This window comes from Rattus norvegicus, chromosome 5 (genome assembly GCF_036323735.1).
Source record: "Rattus norvegicus strain BN/NHsdMcwi chromosome 5, GRCr8, whole genome shotgun sequence".
Taxonomy (NCBI): Eukaryota; Metazoa; Chordata; class Mammalia; order Rodentia; family Muridae; genus Rattus; species Rattus norvegicus.
Window position 1 is genome coordinate 153,408,579 of NC_086023.1, and position 26,758 is coordinate 153,435,336.

General features: G+C 47.6%; 1 protein-coding gene across 7 annotated transcripts; it reads left to right on the forward strand.

Annotated features, from left to right (window-relative positions):
* Positions 1-389: 389 nt before the first annotated feature.
* Positions 390-26,514, forward strand: Cnr2 (cannabinoid receptor 2). Of its 7 annotated transcripts, XM_039110690.2 has the most exons (4): positions 17,954-18,571; positions 23,435-24,513; positions 25,673-25,757; positions 25,901-26,514. In XM_039110690.2, the coding sequence occupies exons 2-4, from the start codon at positions 23,485-23,487 to the stop codon at positions 26,017-26,019; spliced, it is 1,233 nt and encodes a 410-aa protein (XP_038966618.1). In that variant the 5' UTR covers positions 17,954-18,571; positions 23,435-23,484; the 3' UTR covers positions 26,020-26,514. The 7 variants fall into 7 exon arrangements, 6 of the variants coding, with proteins under 6 accessions (XP_063144400.1, XP_063144399.1, NP_001157615.1 ...); XM_063288330.1 differs by adding an exon at positions 390-825 and having other exon boundaries at positions 18,430-18,571; positions 23,435-26,514; XM_063288329.1 differs by adding an exon at positions 390-825 and having other exon boundaries at positions 18,477-18,571; positions 23,435-26,514.
* Positions 26,515-26,758: the final 244 nt, after the last annotated feature.

Below are 26,758 nucleotides of genomic sequence, written 5' to 3' on the forward strand. Positions count from 1 at the left end.
AGCCTGGCTTCTGGTACCTGCTTGGGTTCCTGCCCTGATGTCTCTCTCAATGAGAAACTGTCACTTGTAAGCTGAAATAAACCTACACACACACACACACACACACACACACACACACACAGGCACACATACCACTTTCTTTTGTTGTTGTTGTTTTGTACTTTTTGAGGCGGGGTCTCTATATGTAGCCCTGGGTGTCCTAGAACTTGCCATGGAGACCAAGCTGTCCCTGAACTGCCTCTCTGCCTCCCAAGGGCTGGAACTAAGGGTGTGTATCACCACACCCAGCTTCTGAACTTGCTTTTGTCACAGCCACAGAATGGACTAGAACAAGCAGTCAGTGCTCATTCATGACATCTGCCTACACCTGCAGGCATTTGCATCTCAAAGCTCTGGGGGGGGGGGCTCCAGAGTCACACATGTAGCCTGGCACACTGTCACAGACAAAGGATATAAACTTTACAGAGGGTTGAGTGAGTTTCTGGATAGCATACACCTAAGCTGGATTAGAACCCAAGTTTCTGGAATCTAAGGCCTATGCCTGTCCCCTCCCCTGACCTGAGTTCCTAGGAAGAGAGAACTCAACTGTAAGGCAAGAACACTGTGACACTGGGGACTCAGAGGGGAAGTGGTAACAGGGACAGACGGAAGGCCAGACCTCCTCTCACCCACTCATCTACAAAAGTGTAAAAGCAAGAAAAACCAGGCTGGGGCTGCAGCTCCCTGGACCTACGTGGTGGTCCTGTCCAGGTCTCCAGATCTAAATACAAAATAGCCAGGACAAGGCTTCACAAGACCCTGGAGGCCAGCGGCTGACAAATGACTGTGAGTATAACTCCTTTTGGTGTTTTACTTCATACTCCTCGTTGCAGAAAGCCTCTGTTGTGCTAAGTAAGGGGGAACTGTCTGAGGCAGGGGGATGGATGTCAGACTGAGAACATGCGTCACAGCAAGGCTCAAGACTTGTTCTCCTGAGACAGGATTTCCCTTGCCTTTCACCACCGTAATAAAACCCCAAAACTTGGGGTTGGGGATTTAGTTCAGTGGTAGAGCACTTGCCTAGCAAGCGCAAGGCCCTGGGTTCGATCCCCAGCTCCGAAAAATAGAAAAAAAAAAAAAAAAAAAAACTTGGGTGGCTCTTTTGGGGGAGTCTATTTCTATTCACTCCTGAAACAGAAAGCCACTCAAGACTAAAGAAAGTTTCCTTTCAGTCCAGCTTAGTGATTGGGACAAATTTATTGCTGTTGTCTGCAGGAACATGAGTGGCTTGGGCAACTGCATTATCAAAAAGCCCACACCACCATAGTGACAACGGCCCAAAACTAGTGATATCCCCGGTGTCCCCATTAGTTGACGTTCTACCTCCCAAGACTACAAGCAGCGAACAGGAGGTGTGCAGGGGTGAAGAAGAAAGGAGGGAGTGGTTGGAATGCCTCTTGTAAATAACCAAAGCTGCAGTAAAGAAAGGGCCACACAAGCCCAGAGGACAGAGTTCCTGGACACACAGATCTCTGCGGTTGGGCTCTGCTCCAAGGCCCCTTCAAGGTTTCCTTTATTAGAGACTCACAACTCAATGTCTGTGGTAAATGCTACCCGTATCCCAAGCTCGCAAGAGGGAGGCTGCTGCGTGCCACTCCCCCGAAGTCCCAGGGGCATCGCTTGAGAACACCGGCTTGGGTACAAGCATTTTGGCTGCCTGGCCTACTCTACCAGGCCATTCATAGCAGCTGGGGGTTTGAAAAGGACCCCAGAAGTCTAAGGTCTTGGGACTCACCTGAGCAATATGAAGCCTTGTTTTACAGAAGGAAAAAATTTGAGGCACAGCAAAATGATGTCAGATACAATGAAAGGCACTGGACCTATGAGGCCACGGCTCTGCTTCCTTGGAGGTCACACTCACTAAGGAAAGACAGATGTTGAAGTGGGAGTCCTGGGGCGGAGGCTCCTGTTTAATCCTAATTCTTAACACTCTACGGCTTTGTGCAAATAACTCCATCTCTCTGGCCTTCTGCTTTTCCTCCTGGGTAGTGCAGGTCCGAGAATACCACCCTCAGGCTGATGGTAAGGGCTCAGTCCGGCGACACTGGTTAGGAAGAGACAAGGGCACTGGTCTCAGTGCATAGCTTTGGTGGAGAGTTTGGGCTGGCCCACTCTGCCCACGCTGTGGGTCAGAAATGAGAAAAGGAGGTCCCAGTTCCTTCCCTAGAATAGGAATCTCTCTCAAGAGAGATGTGATGCACCAAGGTCACGAAAGCCAGGACTGGGCAGAAGAAGGGATGATGGCAGATTCAGGACATCTGGCGATGCTCCAGTTCTGCAGCTGCTTGTGGCTCAAAGGAGCTTGCTCCCTAATCTGCGTGGCCCCGTGCAGATCTCCATCTGCGAAGCTACCCTTCCCCTTTCCTCAGTTAAACTGCCGAAATGGCCACCTCCTCATCTCTCTGTCCCTGTTTTATTTATTTGTGTGGTATGTGTGGTATGTGTGGTGTGTGTGGTGTGTGTGGTGTGTGTGTGGTGTGTGTGTGTGTGTGTGTGTGTGTGTGTACACACGCGCGCACGCACGCCTGGGAGTGTGAATGCTTGCCCACACCGGCACCTGTGTAAGTAAGCATGTGGAAGCGAGACAGGTTGATGTCAGTGTCTTTTTCAAGTTGACCTCCACATTGTTTCTTGAGACAGTTTCTCACTGAACCTGAAACTCAGTCAGCTAGTGTGGCTGGCCAGTGAGTCCCGGGATCCTCCCGTCTCCCCTTCGCTGTGCTGGGATTACCAACACTCATCATTATGCCAGCTTTTTCCTATGGGATCTGGGGACTCCAAAGAAGGTCTTTGTGCTTGCACAGCAAGCTTTTTTTTTTTTTTTTTTTTTTTTTTGGTTCTTTTTTTTTTTTGGTTCTTTTTTTTTTTTGGTTCTTTTTTTTCGGAGCTGGGGACCGAACCCAGGGCCTTGCGCTTCCTAGGTAAGCGCTCTACCACTGAGCTAAATCCCCAGCCCCCCCCCCTTTTTTTTAAAAAAAAAAAAGGCTGAGCCATGTCCTCAACCCTTCTGCTCCTGTTACTCTCACTGCGTGTTCTAAGGGTGACTGAACCTTGTATTGATTCTGCTGGAATCACATACAATAGAACTCTGAGCCTCATACTGCCAGGCCAGTAGGACTTGCCTCACGGGTCACAGACAGTGATACTCTGGCATCAACAAAAGATGCGTTTCATCCTCATGTCAGCGTTTCCCTGACAGGTCCGGCCTTACCAGTTTCCTGGAACAGCCGTAGTCCCAGATTCTTTGTCAGGACTTAAAACGCAATTGATTTTTAGCAATCTCCCCCGGGGAGCCTCTTTCCCCATCTCTCCAGAGATCAGAGCCCATCCAGACCCTAGATACTGGAGGGGCCCATGTCCTGGGATCCCTTTCTAGTCCAAGGCTCTCCCACTGTGACTTCAGCTACTGGAGGCTTTTGGCTCCGCCCACCTGGGCATTAGCTCCACCTTCCTGGGCTGGATACTCAGAAAGGACAAGAAGAGAATTTTCAAGCAGCTTCTGCTTATGATTGTGAAAAGTCTCTAAGGCAGGAGGGACAGAAGGCTGTCTGCAGACAGATGGGCAGCTTTATCGTACAGATAAGGGGAGCGAGACTCAGCCGCAGTACAGACTTGCACAATGTCACTTGGTCAAGGCAGTGGGGAGTGGCAGGCGGGAGTGGAAGACGATAGTCTTGTGACAGATCCAAGCTAGCCTCCCTCGATAGCTAGATGACCTAGTATGATTAGCATCAGCTCCTGAACCTCTGTGTCCTCAGCTCCACCAGGGCAGCCTGTGGTTCCCAGCCTGCCTCACGCACGTGCCTGTTTGTGTCTTAAACCACCAGTGACACTTACAGCCAGTGACATCGCCAGAAGGCGATGTTCAGCGGCTCCCCTTGTGTGCTCTTCACAGTGGCTCACGGTCACGCACAATTAATAAGGTGGAAATCTGAAGCCTGAGCTGGTGGGCAAAGCTCAAACCAAGGCCACTTAGGTTCTAGCCCCAGAGACGCAGGAAACAGGCATGGTGGCACAGGCTGTAATCCCAGCCCTCCAGAGGGCAAGCCAGGAAGAGCAGAAGCCCAAGATCATCTTGACCTGCATAGAGAGCTCAGTGCCAGTCAGGGCTATTGTGAAAGAGACTATCTCAATTTTGTCTTTTTTTTTTTCCTGGAGCTGAGGACTGAACCCAGGGCCTTGCTACCACTGAGCTAAATCTCCAATCCAGAGACTATCTCAATTAAAACTAGCAGGCCAGTCTTAGCCAAGCCCTACTCTGTCAGTTGGACAATGGTAAAGAATCCCTCATAGGTGTGAAGACCCAGTCCAGGTCACTGCTGTCATTGTCCCTTGTAGAGCAAGGTTTTAGATGCCACAGTATGTACAGCCGGGCCACAGGGAGAGGGAAGCATACTATGTGTTGGGGCCTGAGGTTCCAACCACAAACCCCAAAGTTTCCTCATCCCATGGCCTCCTCCACAGGACTCCCCTCCCTGGGCTGGTGGCTGTCACTGGCATTGTCTTGTGCCATAATACCTTGATCCCCACCCCCACACCCCGTCCCAGGACAGAAACGAGGGAGCTGAGGGCTAGAGTTTAATGGCTTTGCCAAGGCCAAAGCAAGAGCCCCAGAAAAAGCAGGGCACTTACTCAGTAGTGGCTTCCCTGGGAGCACCCCCTCCGGCCCCCTGCAGAGCCCCCAAGAGGAGGAAATTGTCCTTTCTTCCTTCCTAGGAGAAGAAAAGCCCACTATGCATGGGTGCCCCAAGTAGTGAAGACCCCCTAATGCTAGAGGTCAGACAAGCGAGGTGAGTGATGTGTGTGGGAAGAGGAGGGGCCGCAGCGGGGAGTTAGCCCCAACAGGGAGAGGCAAGCTATTGAGATCCAATAAGGAGAGGGTGTTGGTGGGACCTCACTCCAAAGTGACTTTATAGGTTGGGTGTCCTTGAAGGCTTGTGACATCTCTTCTCTCCTGCCCTGTAACTTTCTCCCTCTGCCAAGCCTGGCAGTCTTGATTCTATGGTGCTTAGATGCTCCCACTCAAACCCCCGCTGCCCTGCTGTGGTGATTGCCCCCGGCTCCCCAGGGGTTGTGTGCACTCAGTTCCTCTTTGAGAACCACAGGTGCGTTCACGGTGGTGCTTCTGTCCGGATTCAATGAGCCCTTCCTGTGTCTCCTCTGCATGGATGTGTTGAGGTACTAGGTGGTCCCCAACTGGGTGGTACAGGCAGGGGTTTGGGGACCTATGGAGAACTATACATGTTTTTGGAAAACAGGCCAACAGATCAGGAAAGTGCTTCGAGGGGTAGGATAGCAGTTTACTAATGACTTACGACAGAGGCATGACTTGGGGACAGAAACAAGCCAGGAATATCCCACACCCCAAAAGCAAGCAAGAAGAAGGGGTTCATAGACTAAGCTACACAAAGGTAGAGAGTGTCTGGCCTTCCTCAAAAACTCAGAACATGTCAAACTTAAGTCAAGGGACAATCTGAGTGCCAGTGAAGTGACCAGAGTGACCAGAACAAAATGTTTAGGCTATATTGCGTTTTAAGATACTATATAGTCCAGGCTAACCTAAAATTCAAGATCCTTTTCATCTTCCAAGTACTGGGATTACAGGCGTGTGCCACGTCTCTGAAGAAATAAGTTTCACAAATGCAGGAAACAAAGCTGTAAGAAATTCTTGGAATACGGGAGCAAGGTCTTGGTGGTCAGAGTGACCAGGCTTAATGGAAACCAGCCCAAACAAAAACAACTGTTCCTCCTACCCCTCCCTGAGGTAGATTTCAGGAGCAACCACAGGGTGTCATCCTGACCCTGCCCGACCACCCAGTTCCTCTCCCCCTCTAAGGGACGTGCCAACTTAGCCCTTTCCCAGTGATTCACCAAGGCCAGGGGAAGGGCTGGATGAGGAAAGTGACCAACTGAGCCAAGAACAGCCCCTAGAGCAGGCCAGTCAATACCTGACCAGATCCTTTGTCCTGTGTCCCACCAATGAGAATGGGCCAGCTAACCCTGTTGCTGAAGTCTGCCCTCTGTAATGAAAAAAAGTTGTGTGCTTTTTGGCTTCGGGGTTGCCACTCCCTGCGTGGATGAGCAACCCCACGTATGTGGATTAAAAACCTTATACCCTCATGCTATTGCAGGGGTCACTTTGTCAATCTGTGCTCTGTGGGTTGTGCTCCTGAGGTAAGGCTACTATGGGGTCTTACAACATCTAGTTTTGGAAAACTTTTTTTTTCTTAAGATTTATGATGAGGGTCGGAGAGTTGACTCAGTGGCTAAGGGCACTGGCTGTTCTTCCAGAAGACCTGGGTTCAATTCCCAGCAACCACATGGCATTTCAGAAAGTCTATAACTCCATCCCCGGAGAATCTGATGCCCTCTCTAGCCTCTGTGTGCATCAGGCATGAACACAGTACACAGAGATGTGTGCAGGCGAAAACCCCATACATATAAAACAAACAAGTACAACTTGAATAAAAATGAAACTTGAATAAAGTGAAATCTTTTCTTTTTAATTAAGTGGGGCTGTGTGTGCATCTGAGCTCAGACTTCCAGTCCTCTGATGCTAGAGTTACAGGCAGTTGTGAGTCACCCAGCATGGGTCCTGGGAACCCACAAGAGCACCAAGTGCTCTTAACCACTGAACCATCCATCCAGTCCTAATCTTTTTTGTTAAGGTATAAGTTAGGGTTAAGATATAATATAGCTGGCTCAGTAAGAAGAATGAGATGAGGACCGGAGTTTGGGTCCCCAGCACCCACAGAGATGTCAAGTGCGGTGTCTCGTGCCTGAACCCCAATGGGAGGCGTCTGAGGTAGGCAGCTCGATTGTTAGTCAGTCTATCTGAACTGTCACGCTCCAGGCTCCATGAGAGACCCGGCTCAGAAAATAAGACCAAGAGTGATGGAGGAATAAACCTCAGGCTTCCACACGGGTGCACACATATGCAGTCATAGGTGCACCCACAACACATGCGTGCACACACGACACAGACAGAATGAGAAATAAAATAAATGTATAAATTCATGTGTTTGGGGGCTTCTTTGGGAAGATAAGATCTCTCTCGGCAGTCTAGCCTGGCCTTCAACTCACTGTATAACCCAGGCTAGCCTTCAATTCAGGTGCGACTGCCTCAGCCTCCTGAGTGCTGGATTTCAGGCGGATATTACCACATCCGGCTATAGATTATCCCTTTAAGCACCAAACCACGAGAAACATGGAGCCTCACTTCCGTTACCTATAATCCTTTCTGTCCGCACTAATAATACCTCGTGTGGGTTCATCTGGACGTTTTACAAGTGTTCGATGGTTTGATTAATTAAAGACAGATGTATTTATTGTGTGTGTCTTGTCTGTGTGTAGTGTGTGCACCACGTATGTGTCAGGAGCCTGTAAAACTCAGAAGGTTCCAGATTCCCTAGAACTGGGGTTGTGGTCGGTTGTGTGTCACCACATTGGTGCTGGGAATCAAACCCTGGTCCTTTGGAGAGTCACCATTGCTCATAACCACTGAGCCAGGTCCTTTGTCATTGTTTTTAATATTTTTTTTTTTTGGTTCTTTTTTTCGGAGCTGGGGACCGAACCCAGGGCCTTGTGCTTGCTAGGCAAGCGCTCTACCACTGAGCTAAATCCCCAACCCCTGTTTTTTTTTTTTTTTTTGGTTCTTTTTTTCGGAGCTGGGGACCGAACCCCGGGCCTTGCGCTTCCTAGGTAAGCGCTCTACCACTGAGCTAAATCCCCAGCCCCAACCCCTGTTTTTAATTTTTTTTTTTTTTGGTTCTTTTTTTTTCCGGAGCTGGGGACCGAACCCAGGGCCTTGCACTTCCTAGGTAAGCGCTCTACCACTGAGCTAAATCCCCAACCCCTGTTTTTAATATTTTTAATAATGATCTATGTATGGGTGTGTATGCATTCAAGTGCCCAAGGTACCCAAGGAAGCTAGAGATTCCTGGTCCCTCTAAAGTTGGACGGACCCTCAGGCAGTTATGGGCAGCCTGGTGTGCATACTAAAAACCAAACTCCGTCCTCTGCAAGAGTTGTGCACGCAACTCTGAGCCTTGTTCCAGCCTCCAGCCTGTTTCCACCAGAGCTTATTGGGTGCGTGACGTTGCTATGGGCAAGCTTGGCTGTTAGTATTTTTCTACTACAAATTTATGCCACACGCCTTTAATCCCAGCGCTTGGGAGGCAGAGGCAGGTGGCTCTGAGTTCGAGGCCAGCCTGGTCTACAGAGTGAGATCCAGGACAGCCAGGGCTACACAGAGAAACCCTGTGGGGTAGTGGGTGGGAGCCAGGGTATCTGTGTTGGTTGTGGTTAGTGTCTATTTGTGTGTTTTCTTCATTTAGCTACTTAGTGATCAAGTGTATCCAACCTTTGCACAGTGACATAAGAGAGAGCGGAGTTGGACTTGACCATCTCAGGTCTGGACTCAGTGGCTTGACTCCCATGGGTGTCAAAACGCACAAGCCCCAGTGGGGGTTGTTAAGCCTCCTCATCACTTCCTGTGGTTCATGAGAAAGGAAGTGACTTGATGTCGCAGTCTACTATTTTCTTTCTTTCTTTTTTATTTTTGAGACAAAGTTTCATGGTGTAGCCTGGGCTAAGCTAGAATTGGGTCTGCAGATCAGGCTGGCCCTATCAAGATCTGCTTATAGCTGTGTCCTGAGAGCTGTGGTTATAGGAGTACCCCAACACCTCAAACAAATGTGCTATTTTCAATAAGAGTACTGTTTAGGCTTTCTTCCTTCCCTGCCCTTAACGTTTGATTTAAACATTTAAATTTATGCGGTCGGGGAATATAGCACAGTGGTAGAACATTTCCCTACCACACGTAAAGCTTGGTTTGATTCACAGCACTGCCAAAAATAAAGTGTGTGTGTGTGTGTGTGTGTGTGTATGCACACACACACACACACACACACACACACACACACACACACACACGTACACGCACACATGTCAACCTAAACAACTGGACAGCAGAAGTAACATAAGGCTCAAATTAAATGCATTATTTACAAAATTATACTTTGGTTTCTTTCTGCTTTGTGAATAATATAAGGTTTAGTTTAAATTATTTTTATGGGGCTGGAGAGATACTCAGTGATTAAGAGTATGTCTTGCGGGGCTGGGGATTTAGCTCAGTGGTAGAGCGCTTACCTAGGAAGCACAAGGCCCTGGGTTCGGTCCCCAGCTCCGAAAAAAAGAACCAAAAAAAAAAAAAAAAAAAAAAAAGAGTATGTCTTGCGGGGTTGGGGATTTAGCTCAGTGGTAGAACGCTTGCCTAGCAAGTGCAAGGCCCTGGGTTCAGTCCCCAGCTCTGAAAAAAAGAAGAAGAAGAAGGAAAGAAAAAAAGAGTATGTCTTGCTCGTATCAAGCACCTGAGTTCAAATCCCAGCACCCACACCGGCTCGCCCAGAACTGCAGTAAGCCTGTCTCCGGGGAATCTGACACCCTTTTCTGGCTTCCTCCGGCAACAGCACTCACACACACATACATGAAATAAACAATAACGTAAATCTTAAAAGTAACAAGCCAGGTATGCTGGCACAGGCTTTTAATCCCAGCAGGTAGATCTCTGAGTTCAAGGCCAGCCCGGTCTACAGAATAAATTTCGAGAAAGTCTGTCTCTAAACAAACAAACAAACAAACAAACAAACCAGCAGTTCCCACCCTTCAGGGGTAGGAGGAACATGCAGAAATATCTGTCTCCCAGACGTTTAGCCCAACCCTCCATGACAGGACTGTCCCTGCTAGGTTTAATTGATCCATCAGCTGCTGTCCTGTGGTTCCCAGGTCCCTGACAGTTACATTGTCACTACCAGATTCTAGCAGCCCAGAGTCCATGAGTGAGTTTTCCCAGCAAGATACGACATGGTTTAGCAGTGACACCACCACAAGATTGTGTTGCACGTGCCTTGCATGGCTCTAAATTGTCATTCAACACTAACAGTAATGTTGTGGTTATTGTCATAACCAACAGAGTGTTTGGAGACATTTTATATCCCTTTCCCATGCCTCCCCCCGCCTTCTGTTGGGGGAACCCGTCTGAACTGCGCCTCCCACCTTAATGCTGCAATCATTTAAACAAATCAAAATCAAGACTCGGTAGGGACCCCACTCTATGAAATCTGGATGAGTCAGGGAGAGGTCCATGGCCAACAGGGAAGACCACAGAGGATGACAAAAGTCCGACACAAGTCGACCCTGTCCTATCCCTGAGGTGCAGAGGAGTACGAAGACCTGTTATCGTTCCAGCTCCATGTCCCCCTGGCCTTACCACCTGACTTGGCATGAAAGTTCCTTTCCTACAGAGAGCACATTATGGACAGAGGGGCGACCACACAATGGCAGTCTCCCAGTCTCCCACCTAGGTCTGCTCGAACTTCCCTGAGGAAGGTAACGATCTCCCCAGGACACGGCTGATGCGCACAGAGAGGGAGAGCCACACCAGCCAGCTCTTCCCACCTCTCCTCACCAAGTCTCTCTGGTGCCCGTTGGTTTTTTGGTTTGAGACAGGACCTCCTCTCCCCGGGCAGCTCTGACTGCTCTGTGACTATGTAGCCACAAATAGACAGTTACCATCTGACCATTTCAAATGCATAATTAGATTAAAACAACATGGGAGCTGGACCAGCTACTCAAAAAGCTGAAGTAGAAGGATTATGAGTTCAAGGCTATCCTAGCAAGAATTTGTCTTAAATTAAAATATATATTATATATAATATATATATTTTTAAATATTTTATTTATTTAATGTATATGAGTACATTGTAACTGTCTTGAGATACACCAGGATCTGTTACAGATGGTTATGAGCCACCATGTGGTTGCTGGGAATTGAACTCAGGACCTCTGGAAGAGCAGTCAGTGCTCTTAACCACTGAGCCATCTCTCCAGCCCATATATATATATATATTACAGCTGGATTGGTCAAGGTCAATGGCTCATGCCTTTAATCTGGTACTCAGGAGAGAGGCAGGGGGATCACTGTGAGCTACAGCCCTGCCCAGTCTATGCTGTCCTAGCCACTTAGTGAGTGCATCTCAAAAGAAAAAGGGGCTGGGGTGGGGCTGGGGATATGATTTCGGTGGTACAGTGCTTGCCTGGTACGCAGGAAGCTCCGGCTGCAACCACCAGGACCACAAGAAAAAGAAAATGAATTTGGATAACAACAGTGAAAAAGGGGGGTCAACACACACAAAGCACCCTGTGCCTGCTGCGAAGGAAACTCCCTGTCTTCACAGACTCGAGCTTCAGAAGCAGGCTGAAGCCCAAGCAGCCACTCACTAGTCAGGCAGTAAGGATGTTTTCTTTTCTTTTTTTTTTTTTTTAAGATTTATTCATTTATTATATATAAGTACACTGTAGCTGTCTTCAGACACACCAGAAGAGGGCATCGGATCTCTTTACAGATGGTTGTGAGCCACCATTTGGTTGCTGGGAATTGAACTCAGGACCTCTGGAAGAGCAGTCAGTGCTCTTAACCTCTGAGCCATCTCTTCAGCCCAATAAGGATGTTCTCATTGAAGAGTTATTCCTTCTGGCTGGAGAGATGGCTCTGCAGTCAACATTGAGTACTGCTGTTGCAGAGGTCCTGAGTTTGAATCCCAGAACTACCTCCTGCTGCTGCTGCTGCTGCTGCTGCTGCTGCTGCTGCTGCTGCTGCTGCTGCTGCTGCTGCCTCGGCATTTGTCTGCAACTCCATCCAGCCCCAGGGTCCTCTCTCTGTCTTCCTTCCTCACCTTTCTCCCCTGCCTCCAGCCCCTTCCCTCATGAGCCAGGCATGGTGGCAGGCACAGCATCCTGTAGAGAGATCCTCACACAGAACCTCCCGGGTGATTCTTTCTGCTCCCCATTTTCCTTAACACGGTCTCAGCCCCCTGTGAGCTGGGATTACAGACCAGTGCCGTTACAGCTAACTAGAAATGGGGCGCGATTTTAACTGGCTATGTTTTTATTACCTGTAGGTGTGTGTCCCTGTTGGGCACGTGCATGTAACAGCAGGTGCCCGCAGGGGGCAGAGCTGTTGAGTCCCCAAAGTCCTTAGATGACAGTTCTAGGTTTAGGGACACACACATCTTAAGAAGCCGAGCCTGATCCAGAGGAAATGTTAAGCTGGCTTATAATAATATCAGAGTTCAGGAAGGGATAATCTGCCTCTCAAGGCCTGAGAACTGAGAAACAAACCTTAACAAAAGAGCAAAGCAACCATAACAACAAAAACAAAACCCAAAGCAGAGGCACCCACGTCTGTCATCCCAGCACTAGGAGAGCAGAGGCAGGTGATCAAGAGTTCAAGGCCAGCCTGGCCTACAGATCAAGTTCCAGGACAGCCAGGGCTACACAGAGAAACCCTCTCTTGGAAAACAAACAAACAAACAAAACAGATCCTAACCATTCTTTGCCTTTGCCCAGTGAGGCTTTTATTGGCCATGGAAACGTCATTCTGCCCCGGATGATGTGAGCCTTGGGTTCAAAGACTGCCTTTCTCCTTCTTGGAAGAAATTGTTGGGGTTCAGGAATCGCCCACAAACCACACAGACACTAATCTTAGTTAGACAGGGATGCTTTATTGAACACACACCCCAAGACTGATTAGAGTCATAGCTTCAGGGAGCCAAAAGCTACAACACTGAACATGTCTCAGAGCCAGCTATAAAGGCTCAAACGGCAAGACCCACACTGCTAGAAGTGCGCCCAGTGGTTGGCTCTGACTCAAGCTACTTTAGATGTAACAGTTCATATTGAGCTTAAATTGTGTGGATCCTTAGTGAAGCTTCTGGCGGTGAAACTTTTTAGGATTAACAAACCTCATAGCATACAGCACATAACGGAATTCGGTCATCGTGACCCTGCTCTCAGTCAAGTTACTTCTCTGTGTCAATGACTGGCAGGCATGGGGAAAAATGGCTACCGTTGTGGGGAGGGCTTGGCTCGGCCTAGCAGTGGGTTAATGACTGTTTATCCTCTGAGGCTGCAAAGTCAGGAGGCAGGTCTGAGATAAGAGACAGCAGGCACATTTTAGTGTTAGTTGCCTCAGGCTAGTAAGGTAGTAAGCCAGGCACATTTTAGTGCTAGTTGCCTCAGGCTAGTAAGGTAGTAAGCCAGTGCCAGTTGCATTTACAGACGTCCATTTACCCTTTAGCTTACTGATGGGGGGGGGGGGCGGGGAGGGAGTGGGGGTGGGAGGGTGGGGGGCTGGGGGCTGGGGGGATGGGGGTTGGGGGGTGCCTCTCTGAACTGCTATTATGGTCCCCTCCCCCATTTTTCCTTTTAAAGACAAGGCCTTATATAATCTAGACTAACCAAAAACTCACTACACAGCCAAAGATTTCTTATCTGCCTACCTTTTTCAAGTATTGGGATCAAAGGTGTGTGTGTGTGTGTGTGTGTGTGTGTGTGTGTGTGTGTGTGTGTGTGTGTGCATGTGCCATGTGCCAGGTTTATATAGTGCCAGGGACTGACCCCAAGGCTTTGAGAATGCTATGCAAGCACTCTACAACTTGAACTATGTTCCCAGAGCTTCTGGTAACTTCTTTGAGATTTATTCTGTGTGCACATGGGTATCCTACATGCATGTCTGTGCACATTGTGTGCATAAGAGGACACCGGATTCTCTGGAGATGGAGGGAGTTACTGACAGTTGGGTAGCTGCCATGTGGGTGCTGGGAATCAAACCTAGATCTTCTGGTTGAGCAGCCAGGGCTCTGACCACTAAGGGATCCAGCCCCTGTCCTTTCACCTCCACAGTGAGCAGTTTGAGGGTCGCTTGCTCTATCTTAAACACTAACGGTAACACTAGTGTTTGAAAGGGACTTTTATTCTGTGTTTATGAATGGTTTGCGTGCATTATATATGTTTGTGTCATGGATATGCCTGGTGCCGTCAGAGGACAGAAGAGGGAATCTGATCCTCTGGAGATCGAGTTACAGAGAGTTGTGAACTGTTTGTTATGTGAGTGGTTGGAATCGAACCTGGGTCCTCCGGAAGAGCAACAAATGCTCTGGAGCACTGGTCCAACCCTGGCGTGGTGCAGAGCTGAAATCTCAATACTTGAGAGATAGATAGAAGCAGGGGGAGCTGCAGTTCAAAGACGTTCTTAGTGACAGTAAATTTGAGTCAAGCCTGGGCTACATAAGGCTCTATTGTTACAATAATTAACATCAACAAAAAAAAAAGCCATCTTGAAATTGTCTCTTTCAGAATCGGCCCCCCTTCCCTCAACAGCCCAGCACTCTGCTCTGCTCTAACACCATAAGTGGAGAAAACACTGTTACACATCTTTGGTGCCCATGCTGACATTTAAACGAGACAATATGTAGCCAGGGATGGTGTTTAATCCTCATACTTGGGAGGCAGAGGCAGGTGGATCTCTGTGAGTTCAAGGCCAGCCTGGTCTACAGAGCGAGTTCCAGAACAGCCAGAGCTACGTAAGAGAGAGACCAACACGTAGATCATAGTTCAATACCAAACTGTTGTCATGGTACTTTTTGGGTGGCCATTCTGGGTTCAGAGAATAAATGGCTTCTCACAGAACTGGAGCCAAAGCCAAGGTAAGGCTCTGACCACGCTGGGACCCTTCGTTTTGCATCTCATCCGCAGTATCTCCTGGTCCCTCAGTCCCTCCGGCAGCTTCTACTTAGGCTGTCGCTGTCACTGTCGCTGTAATCGTTTCTCTGTATGTACGCGTGTAATTGTAGAGGTCAGAGGTCAGCCCTAGAAGTCTGGGTAGGGTGATAGATGGTAAATAAAAAGCAGGCTTGGAGAAATGAAAAAGAAAGCAGGCTTGACAGGAATTGAGCTCGACCACACAGAATCCTGGGACAACTGAGAGACGCTAGAAAAAGGCTTCCCATTGGAGACTTGGCTGGCAGCTCCATGCATTACAAACGCCCTCCTAACTTGTAGATGGGGGCTGGCTGGAGTGAAGGTCTGGGTAGGTAGCTCAATGGTAGAGCTCTTATCTAATACACATGTAATATATTTGAATATATATTAGATTAATATATATTAGACCAATAGCTATACATAGATACTAATATTAGACTAATATATTACTAGTACTAATATATAATAATATGATATAATAAAATAGTAATAATAATAAAATAATATTTGATTTATAACTAATAATATATAAATAATACTATAGAGTTATATATATTGAGCTGTATAATAATTATCTATAGTGCACACACACACACACACACACACACACACACACACACACACACACGTTCTGTACATTGAGATCCAGAGAGCTTACGAATCACCACCATCAACCTGCCTTCTTTAAAGATGAGAAAAGAAAAGCCCAGAAGAATGGGCTGGAGAGATGACTCAGTGGTTAAGAGCACTGACTGCTCTTCCAGAGGTCCTGAGTTCAAATCCCAGCAACCACATGATGGCTCACAACCATCTGTAGTGGGATATGATGCCCTTCTGGCGTGCAACTGTACATGCAGGCAGAACTCTATACATAATAAATAAATAAATCTTTAAAAAAAAGAGAAAAACCCAGAAGAAGACTTAGTTGACAAGACACGAACTAAAACACAGCCCTCCCCCTGCCCCAATCCCAGGCCCAAGCAAAAGCAACCAAAAAATTAATTCGGCTTTTTCAGAGGCATCAAATCTTAGTTTCCCACAGAGGGTGCTAAAGTCCCGGGCTTCCTTCCGGTCCCCTCCATGGGTAGAACAGCAGAGGCCATCTCCTCTGTGACCCTGTTTCACTTCACACTTTCACTTCATGTGAAAACAAACACCTGCTACACCTTTTTCTGAGAGTTTCCAGACACCACACACACACACACACACTCACACACACACACTCACACACACACATACACACACACCACATGCACACACACACACATACACACACACCACATGCACACACACACACCACATACACACACACACCACATGCACACACACACCACATACACACACACATACTCACACACACACATACACACACACCACACACACATACACATGCACACACACATACACACACACATACACACACATACACACATACCACATGCACACACACACACACCACACACACATACACATGCACACACATATACACATGCACACACACATACACATGCACACACACATACACACACACACATACCACATGCACACACACCACACACACATACACATGCACACACATATACACATGCACACACACATACACATGCACACACACATACACACACACACATACCACATGCACACACACACACCACACATACACACACACCACATGCACACACACACACAACACACACACACACACACACACACCCCAGTTCCTTCCCAGAAAGTGAGATTGAGTCAGGGTCCCAGCCACAGCCTCAGTGCGTCCACCACCAGGGACCTGGGCTAGGCATTTCCTGGAGGCGTGAAAGCCGGGGCTGGTTGGCTCTCTTTTGTCCTAACGTCTGTTGAACATCAGATTATTGTGTGTTCTATGCCTGATTCTCACACACACTTGTGGCTGTGAAGGCTTGGGAACATTCAGACCTGTTGGTAAGAAAGATGAATTACCAGGCCTGATGTGTCCCCAGAATCTCAATGTCAGGTTCCAAAAGTCCAAAACAACCCAAGCAGTCACAGGAGTGCAGAAGAGCAAGCTCTTTACCTGAATTAGGACGCGGGAGCTGACTGTGTCTGCAGAGGTTCCTCTTAGTGAGGATTTAAACAGATGAAAGAATGTTTTGTGTCTAGGCTGCCACTGATTCATCGGGGCCAGAGAACAGACCCAGGAGCTGATCTGCCACCCCGAGACAGAATACCACAGAGTTTTTAAGCCTGAAATCCACAATCATCTGTGCCAGGTTCCCCCCACCAATCAGGATTTAGTGATAGTGGACTTCCTTAGGAACGTGTCTTTGTGGTTCTCTTATCCTGCTCCTTGGTTGGGGTGTTCAACTGGTTGCCTAGCATTCAACTTGCCAACTAGGATGTCATTTACCCAGGGAGGTCAAACTTTATTTGACCCCTATTCAAAGTAGAATGGCTTCTACTTGGTTCCTTCTTGCATAAAAAAATACTATAATAATAATAGTAGTAGTAGTAGTAGTAGTAATCAGAAGGATGAGAAGTTCAAGGATAGCTTTGAGCACATTTTGAGTTCCAGAATAGCCTGGATATAACCCTGTCTCAGAAAGGACACGGCTCTGTGGGCGAAGGGGTTTACCACACAAGCCTAATGACCTGACTTCAACCCCACAAACCCACAGGTGCGTCGTGGTTTCTGAACATCTCGGCTCACACATATGTAGCACATACACATAGTGATAATACGTAATAAGTAAGTAAAATTTAAAGCTAAAAGTACTAGCAATGATAATAATAAAATAAGACAAAGTGGAAATAAAGCATGAATCCTTTCTCCTGAGAAGATGTGTGGGCATTCGGTTTATTTAGTTAGTGAGTTAGTTAGGGCAGGTGTGATTGCGTATAGCGTTAATCTCAGCACTAAAAAAAGACTAAAGGAGGCAGAGGCAGGCAGATCTGTGAGTTCCAGGCCAGTCAAGGCTACAGAGTGAGTTCCAGGGCAGCCAGGGCTACACAGAGAAACCTTGTCTCAGGAAACCAGATAGATAGATAGATAGATAGATAGATAGATAGATAGATAGATAGATAGATAGTTTTAAAACATTTATTTACATTTATTTTTACGTGTATAAGTGTTCAGCTTTTGTGTATGTCTATGTACCATGTGTGTGCCTGGTATTTGCAGAGGTCAGAAGGCACTGGATACCCAATGTGTGTGTGTGTGTGTGTGTGTATGTGTGTGTGTGTGTGTGTCTCTGTGTGTCTCTGTGTGTCTCTGTGTCTGTGTGTCTGTGTCTGTGTCTGTGTCTGTGTCTGTGTCTGTGTGTGTTTGCACGCACACACGTTACTGCTTTTGAGAGAGGCTTTCACTATGTAGCTGGCCAGGAACTTGCCACATAGAACAGGCTGTCCTCAGACTCCTGGAGATCCACCTGCCTCTGCTTCCCAAGTGTTAGGATTAAAGGCGTGTGCCACCAGAGTGAGCTGGGTAGGTCTTCTGAACATTTTGAAGGGGTCAGAAAGAACTCGCCAGTTCCCAGTTTCAGAAACTACAATGAGTGTCCTTGGTCCAACTCGGCCTCCCTAAGAATCAGTGGGCATTGTTATTGTAACTTCACAAAGGGGAAGTCACCCCAAAGTCACCTGACGAGGGTGGCAGACGCAGATCCAGAGCAGCCACTTGTTCATCGAACGCATCCTTGCCCTAGAAATAGGTCTTCTAGAAGGCACCCATGTGACTTCCAGAGGGCATCTCTATCTGTGTGTGGACGGGGAGCCGGGCTTCCTGTTGCTCTGTGCATCCTGTTGTTCTCTCGTTAGGATGTCCATCAAATGCTTGCATTTCCTTTCCTACTCACTCTGGACAGGAACAGCTGTCTGCAGCCACGCCGCGCCTGAGTGAGGAGAGGCGTAGGCACCAGCCGAGGCCACCCAGCAAACATCTATGCTGACTCTGAATGGGGTAAGGCATTCCCTAACAGTTACTTACTTACTTAGTTAGTTAGTTAGTTAGCTTATTTATTGATTTGAGACAGGGTTTTGCTATGTTGCCTAAACTGGCCTTGAACTCGTTATGTTACCTACCATTAAATTTACCACAGCCCCATCCTCAGAACTCACTAGACCCTGGCCTCAGACACAGCAGTCTGGCCTCAGCCTCCTAGGTACTGGGATCACAGGTATGTGCCACCATGCCTGGCAATCCCTCCTAGAACTTTCGTTTATTTATTTATTTTACTTTTATTTATTTATAATTTTAAAAATTATTATTTGTGTGTGGTGGGGGAGATGCGTATGTGGGTGTGGGTGCATGTAACCAATGCTTTGTGCCCTGCTCTGTGATGCCTAACTTACTCCTTTGTAACAAGGTCTCTGGCTGAGCCCAGAGCTAGGCTGGCGGTCAGCAAACTCCAGTGAGCCTTCTGTCTGCTCCAGACGGTGTAGAAGTTATGGGTGTGTGTGACCACTCCCATTGTGAGAGTGCTGGGAACTAAAGTGAGGTCTGTAAGGGTGTCTTATCCACTGAGCCATCTCTCTGGCCATACCCTTGCAACTTGAATTCTTTTTTTTTTTTTCTTTTCTTTTTTTTCGGAGCTGGGGATCGAACCCAGGGCCTTGCGCTTGCTAGGCAAGCGCTGTACCGCTGAGCTAAATCCCCAACCCCGCAACTTGAATTCTTATATTATAGTTATTACAGTGTTGTACGGATGAAATCAAATTATGGTTGGGAATAATACTGTTTAATTTTATTACAATTTTATTTATGTATTTTGTGGGCATGTATGTGTGTGTATGTGTGTGTGTGTATGTATGTATGTATGTATGTATGTATGTATGTATGTATGTATGTAGCCATGTGTCCCACAGCCGGCTTCTGGAGGCCAGAGGACAACTTGCTTTGTTGATTCTGCCTTCTATCTTTGTGTGGGTCCCGGGATTCCAACTCAAGTTGTCTGGCAGGGACTTTTACCAAGTAACTGTCTCTCCAGCCCCAGGAGCAATGATCTGTAGAAATTAGATCCCACACTCCCGGTTACTGATGTAGTCAAGGGGCAGGTAGCATGTAGAACTGGCCCACGTGTGCAGAGCATGCTGGGAGGCTGATGCATGCTGGGAAGGCTTCGGAAGGCTCCATCGGGCAGATGAAGCGAAGGAAAGTCTTGGAGGGCTATGAAGCCTGAGGAGAGCCTGGAGGTCAGAAGGAAAGTTTCTTTAGAAGCAGCAGCCGGCCAGCTGGGTGGGGCTTGGGGGCCTTTGTAAAAAGCACAGTGGATGCTTTGAACCGTTTATGTTCAGGCAGCCCAGTGTGCTACAGTGGGCAATGGATTAAGCTGTCCCATAAACAAACAACGGAAGTCCTACGTGACTCCCCGGCACCACAAAAATAAATAAATACAAAATAGAGCCGGGCAGTGGTGGCACACGCCTTTAATCCTAGCCCTTGGGAGGAAGAGACATGTGGATCTCTGTGAGTTCGAGGCCAGCCTGGTTTACAGAATGACATCCAAGACAGCCAGGGGACTAAACAGAGAAACCCTGTCTCAAAAATAAAAATAGGGGGGCTGGGGATTTAGCTCAGTGGTAGAGCGCTTACCTAGGAAGCGCAAGGCCCTGGGTTCGGTCCCCAGCTCCGAAAAAAAGAACAAAAAAAAATAAATAAATAAAATAAAATAAAAATAGGTAGGTGATAGATAGATAGATAGATAGATAGATAGATAGATTAAAAAAAAAGAAAAGAAAAGAAAAAACCAAACAGACGAAAGGGCCAGGGAGATGGCCCAGACAGGAAAGTGCTTGCTATTTTGATTTGCGTTCATATCCCCAGCACCCACATTAAAAAAAAAAAAATCTAAATATTGTGTGGGTCTGAAATGATAACATTTTAGAGGCAGAGACAGAAGGACTTGGAGACCTGCCAGTCTAGCTGAATTGGTAAGTTCCAGGAGAGACCCTGCCCTACAAAAAAAAGATGGAGATCAATTGTGGAAAGCATTGGATAGTGACCCCTGACCTACACACACACACACACACACACACACACACACACACACACACACACACACGTTCATACACAAAAGCACATACAGACACAGGAGAGAAGAGTAAAAAGTAAATAGAGGCTGGGTGACAACGACCTAATCCCAGCACTTGAGAGGCAGAGGCAGGTGGATGTCTATGAGTTCAAAGTCAGTCTGGTCTACGTAAAGAGGTCCTCTCTCGAAGAAATAGAAAACTAACAGATAATAACCAGGGACAACATTGAGTAGATTAAATGTATATTTCAGTTTATCAGCTCACAATGTCCGACTTCCTCTGTTCCTTCTTGGGTTGAATTTCCGTCTGCTAAAAAGATAAGTGATTTTTTTTTTTTTTTTGTGAGGGTCTCTTAGAGGACAGTTTTATTTTGGGGGTTGATTGGTTTGTTGGGTACAGATAACATTAGCCCTGGCTGGCTTCAAACTCTATATGGACTGCAAGTTATTTATTTACTCATTGATTTTTTGAGATGTGGTCTCCCTAGGCCATCAGGGCTGGGCCTGAACTCAGTCTGTAATCCAGACAGAGCTCCTGAGTCTCTGAGTCACAGACCTAGTCACCAGGTCTCCTCCTCCTCCTCCCTCTATGTGAGTTAATTTTGAAATAATAGTTATTGCCTTTATTAATTCCAGTACTGGGAGGCAGAAGAAGCAGGTGGATCTCTGAGTTCGAGGCCAGTCTGGTTTACAGAGCAGGCTCCAATACAGCCAGGGCTACATAAAGGAAACCCTGTTTGAGGGGTTGGGGGAAAGCAGGGCAGTTGTGACTCATAGCCTTAATCCCAGCACCAGGGAGGCATGAGTTTGAGGCCAGCCTGGTCTACAGGGTGAGTCACAGCCAGAGCTAAACCCTGTCTCAATAAAACAAAATTGTATTTGTTTCTTTATTCATTCATTTATTCTTATGTGTGTGCATGTGTGTGTGCGTGTGCGTGTGTGTGTGTGTGTGTGTGTGTGTGTGTGTGTGTGTGTGTGTGTGGCAGTGTGTTGGGGGAGATGCCATGGTATATATATGGAAATAAGAGAACAACTTTCATTCTACCACATGAAGCCCAGGGATTGAACTCAGTGTTGGGCCGTATCTCAAGATTCATACTCTCCCTGTGGAGCAGTCTTTTTTGCCTCGTGTCTTTATTTACCTGTCTAGTTAGTCAGTTGGTTGGTTAGTTAGCTAGTTAGTTAGTTAGTTAGTTAGTTAGTTAGTTAGTTTTGGGGTTTGAGGGTAGCATTGGTTGTCCTGGAACTAGCTCAGTAGACCAGACTGGCCTTGAACTCACAGAGACCACCTGCCCTCTGCCTCCAGAGTGCTGGAATTCGAGGCAAGTGCCACCACTACCCGGCCCTTCTGTTAATTCTTTCTAAGGTATCCCCAAGAGTTATACAAATCTCTTGCAAATGGGAAATATAACCCTACCAGCTGACACACGGGCTAACTCTTGCGTGCTCATTGCTCATTGCTGGGCCTGTGAGTTCACATCTCATGGGGCCTCCAGACAGAATGGTCCCACATTATCTGTTTGGAAACTTGGTCTTTTTAGAGAGATGTGTAATTTGCTCTCTTAGGAAGTTTAATAATGCTTCATACAGTGTTCACTTGTCCTAAGTTTTTTCTTCCACATGCAGGACGTGCTTATATTTTTAAAATGTTTTATTGTGTGATGCTTAAATTAATGGGATTCCTACGTCTTATCTAGGACAGTTATTTTTTTTTTCTTTCTTTTTTTTTCCGGAGCTGGGGACCGAACCCAGGGCCTTGCGCTTCCTAGGTAAGCGCTCTACCACTGAGCTAAATCCCCAGCCCCAACAGTTATTTTTTAAACAGAGTTTCACATAGCCAAAGATGGCTCTGAACCAATCCCCTTGCCTTCATCTCCCAAACGCTGTGAGCTACATTCCCTACAGGACTATAAAAAGGTTTGTTTTTGAGACAAGGTTTCCCTATGTAACCCAGGCTGGCCCCCAACTCACAGAGATCTGCTACATCAGCCTGATGAGTGCTGGCATTGAAAGCATGCACTACCACACGCCATAAAATATTTATCTTTTAGATAATATTTATCTAAATATGATCTTTATCTTCGCATCACTTGAGGTGAAACCAAAGTATTTGCTCCCATCCCCAAATAATTACTAGGCCTTTAGTATCTTACCAAACCTGGAAGAACACAAAAAAAAGGAAAATGAGATATAAGCCAGGTTTGGTGGCTCAGACTTGTCTGGAATTCCAGCTTCTTTGAATCCTGAAATAGGAGGTTTGAGTTCAAGGCTACCCGTGAGATCATGTCTCCAAAAGTGAAAGGGAATTGGGGCAGCAAGATGGCTTAGTGAGTAGAAGTGAGCTGTGGGGAAGCCTGAAGGCCTGAGTTCTATTCCCAGAACCCATGGTAGACGGACAGAACCGACTCCTGACCTCCACACACACTCTTGTGGCACACTCATGTCTGCACATACATAATACAGACACAATAAATAATAATAATAATAATAATAATAATATCCCTACATCTTCAGTTTCACTTCTAGGTTTTGTTCTCTTGGGTGTTGGCCCCTAGGAATTCCCCTGGGTTTCAAAGGGAAGTTTCAGGATTTGTCTCTTTAGAAAACAAAAGGCTTGTTTGGAAACAAAAAGACCCATCTTGAATTAAAAAGCTAAATAAATGCTTGACAGCAAACTATAAATGGAGATTTTCGGCCCCTGGGTAAATGTTTGATTAGTGGCAGCTCTCAAGGTTCGTAGTCACTGTTAAACTTCAAGTCACCTTCAAGGATTCTTTTCTCCTTGCCCACAGCCCAGTCCTCCGGAACAGCTCCGGTAGAAGCAGCCAAAGCCTGTCTGTCCATGGCGGGATGCCGGGAGCTGGAGTTGACCAACGGCTCCAATGGCGGCTTGGAGTTCAACCCTATGAAGGAGTACATGATCTTGAGTGATGCGCAGCAGATCGCTGTGGCGGTGCTGTGTACCCTGATGGGGCTGCTGAGTGCCCTGGAGAACGTGGCTGTGCTCTATCTCATCCTGTCCTCGCAGCGGCTCCGCAGGAAGCCCTCGTACCTGTTCATCGGCAGCTTGGCCGGAGCTGACTTCCTGGCCAGCGTGATCTTTGCCTGCAACTTCGTCATCTTCCATGTCTTTCACGGTGTGGACTCCAGGAATATCTTCCTGTTGAAGATCGGCAGCGTGACCATGACCTTCACGGCCTCTGTGGGCAGCCTGCTGCTGACCGCTGTTGACCGATACCTATGTCTGTGCTACCCACCTACCTACAAAGCTCTCGTCACCCGTGGGAGGGCACTGGTGGCCCTTGGTGTCATGTGGGTCCTCTCGGCGTTGATCTCCTACCTACCGCTCATGGGGTGGACTTGTTGTCCTAGTCCCTGTTCTGAACTTTTCCCCCTGATCCCCAACGACTACCTCCTGGGCTGGCTTCTTTTCATTGCCATCCTCTTTTCTGGCATCATCTATACCTATGGGTATGTCCTCTGGAAAGCACACCAACATGTAGCCAGCTTGGCTGAGCACCAGGACAGGCAGGTGCCTGGGATAGCTCGGATGCGGCTAGACGTGAGGTTGGCCAAGACTCTGGGCCTGGTCATGGCTGTTCTGCTCATATGCTGGTTCCCTGCACTGGCTCTCATGGGCCATAGCCTGGTCACCACACTGAGTGACAAGGTCAAGGAGGCCTTCGCCTTCTGCTCCATGCTGTGCCTTGTTAACTCCATGATCAATCCTATCATTTATGCCCTGCGGAGTGGAGAGATCCGCTCTGCTGCCCAGCACTGCCTGACAGGCTGGAAGAAATATCTCCAGGGCCTCGGATCTGAGGGGAAAGAAGAAGCCCCAAAGTCCTCAGTTACAGAGACAGAGGCTGAGGTGAAAACCACCACAGGGCCGGGATCCAGAACACCAGGCTGCTCCAATTGCTGATACGGCCTGTCTTTCTTTCTTTCTTTTTTTTTTTTTTTTAAAGATTTATTTATTTATTATATATAAGTACACTGTAGCTGTCTTCAGATACACCAGAAGAGGGCATCAGATCTCTTTACAGATGGTTGTGAGCCACCATGTGGTTGCTGGGATTTGAACTCAGGACCTCTGGAAAAGCAGTCGGGTGCTCTTAACCACTGAGCCATCTCTCCAGCCCACGGCCTGTCTTTCTATGGAAGCAGTCCGACTCAGAAGTCAGGTCACTCCCTCCAGAAGAGAGGGGTCCTGGACCCTGAATATTTCTGAAGCCAGCTCTAGGGTAATGGAAACAGAACTTCCCACCCCCTTTTTTGCTAAGGAGTGCTGGGGTTCATGGCTGGAAGACGGCCTGGTCTTGCCTACCTTACGCAGTCTGTGGAGAGGGGCCTGTAAAAATGGCGGGCTCTGTTCACATCAAATCGGGAAACCCTCCTGACTCCAGAGACCTAGAGGCCAGAGGGGCCTCCAGGGACGATAATGAAGGACTCAGGGGATCTGTGAAGACAAGGGACCTGTTCTCCTGGAATCTAGGCTACCCCGGCTGTGAGGCCTCTGCCCACAACTTCACAGATGTCCATATCTTCCACAGTGTGGGTTCTAGGCCGCCCTGCTGAAGATGGATAGCAAGACCAGCTATTTCTGGTTCCTGCTTCACTGATTGGAACTCTGTGGCTGTAGAGCGATGTGACCTTCAGGCCACCCTTGCCTCTTGAGGATCAAGAATTATGATGTGCTGAGGACCAAGGAGGTTCACTCTCTCCCTTCAGACAGAGCCATGTGCTGTCAGCTCAGGGTATCTTGTTGTTGGAACAGGACCCTCCTGATAGCCCGATAAGCCTTGAAAATCATTATGACTTTAGGTCCTTGGGGACCCACGGGAAGCCAGGTTCACTTGAGGTACAGAGTCCTCAGAGAACTGTATGGACCTTGTGACCTTCTGCTGTGTCTCCCATAGCACTATCCCAGTCCAGCCTAGCTTCAGTAAAAATCAAGGTATTCACAAAGAGTCTTTGGGTTCTAGATTGTTCCTAGTGATGCTCAACTCAGCTTCCCTTGCCTCTTCCAGACTCTGGTCCTGAAGGATAAGCAGGAGTTGGGAGGAGACTGCCTGCTGCGGACATCCTCGATCCACAGCCCCATGCTGTCTCTGGGTACCTGCATTTTACCTTCAGCAAAGGTTGCATTCCCAACAGACGGAGGTTCAAGGCGCTGCTGGTGGTAGGGGTAGGTAGCACTGGGGACCGAAGACACGGTGAAAGGAAAACCCTCAAACACTTTCTACTTTTGCTTTTAGCAGATTCAGCCAACAGACAAGACGTCCGTCCCCATTGCCCAGAGGAACTAACATGGTGGTGTTCAGTGAGAAGACCAATCAGCCTCCCTAATAAAGCAGGGCAGTCCACTCTGCTATAAACCCTCTCACATGCCTCTGCAGGAGGACATTTTGTTTTCTCTGTTAAGGTCAAGTGAAGGTCACAGTGTCTCATTTTATTCTTCCCAAGACAAGTTCTGTGCATCAAAAGCTGCTGCAAATTCTACTCTAATCGCTATGTGGGAGGACTCGGGGAAGAAGTTGATTCGTCTGGGCTTTGTGTTTTAGACCGTATTTCAACATACACTTGGGAAGGAAGAAACAGAAAATACATTGTGTTTCCTTGTTACTCCCCAAAGGAGGAAGTGCTTGGTTCTGTCAACTTCAACAGATTTCTCCAAGGTGCCAGACAGAGAAGGTGGAGATACGGTTTCCGCAGCTGTGAATTCCGGCACCACCTTTGGCCCTCACTTGCTTGTGTGATCTTGGGCAACCCCTGCCCTTTGCCTTGCTTTGGTTTCCTCCTTGGTACATCGGGAATGGTAGGAAAGAAGATGCCTTCAAGGGGCATTCATTAAAACCTGGTATTGCTCTAACATGCTGTGGTCATCTCTGCGACCATGGAGACGGTTGCATCATATGGACCATGTGACCCGCACACTTCCTGCAGCTCTGGGCACACACATATACCATTGGGTGTGTGCTAACTGTAGAGGAATTAGGTGACTGGCCAAATAAGTTTTATAGATTTTTTTTCCAAGGGAAGGAGTGTCTCTTGGCTCTCAATATTCTGGTCATACATGCCTCAGTGGTCCCCTGTATGTGGGTGGGCTAGGCAAG

Coding starts and splice junctions, on each gene's coding strand:
- Cnr2 (XM_039110690.2), top strand. CDS start 23,485: ATGGCGGGATGCCGGGAGCTGGAGTTGACCAACGGCTCCAATGGCGGC. Junction 24,514..25,672: donor TTACAGAGACAGAGGCTGAG/GTGAAAACCACC, acceptor TGCCTCTTCCAG/ACTCTGGTCCTGAAGGATAA. Junction 25,758..25,900: donor CAGCCCCATGCTGTCTCTGG/GTACCTGCATTT, acceptor TTTTGCTTTTAG/CAGATTCAGCCAACAGACAA.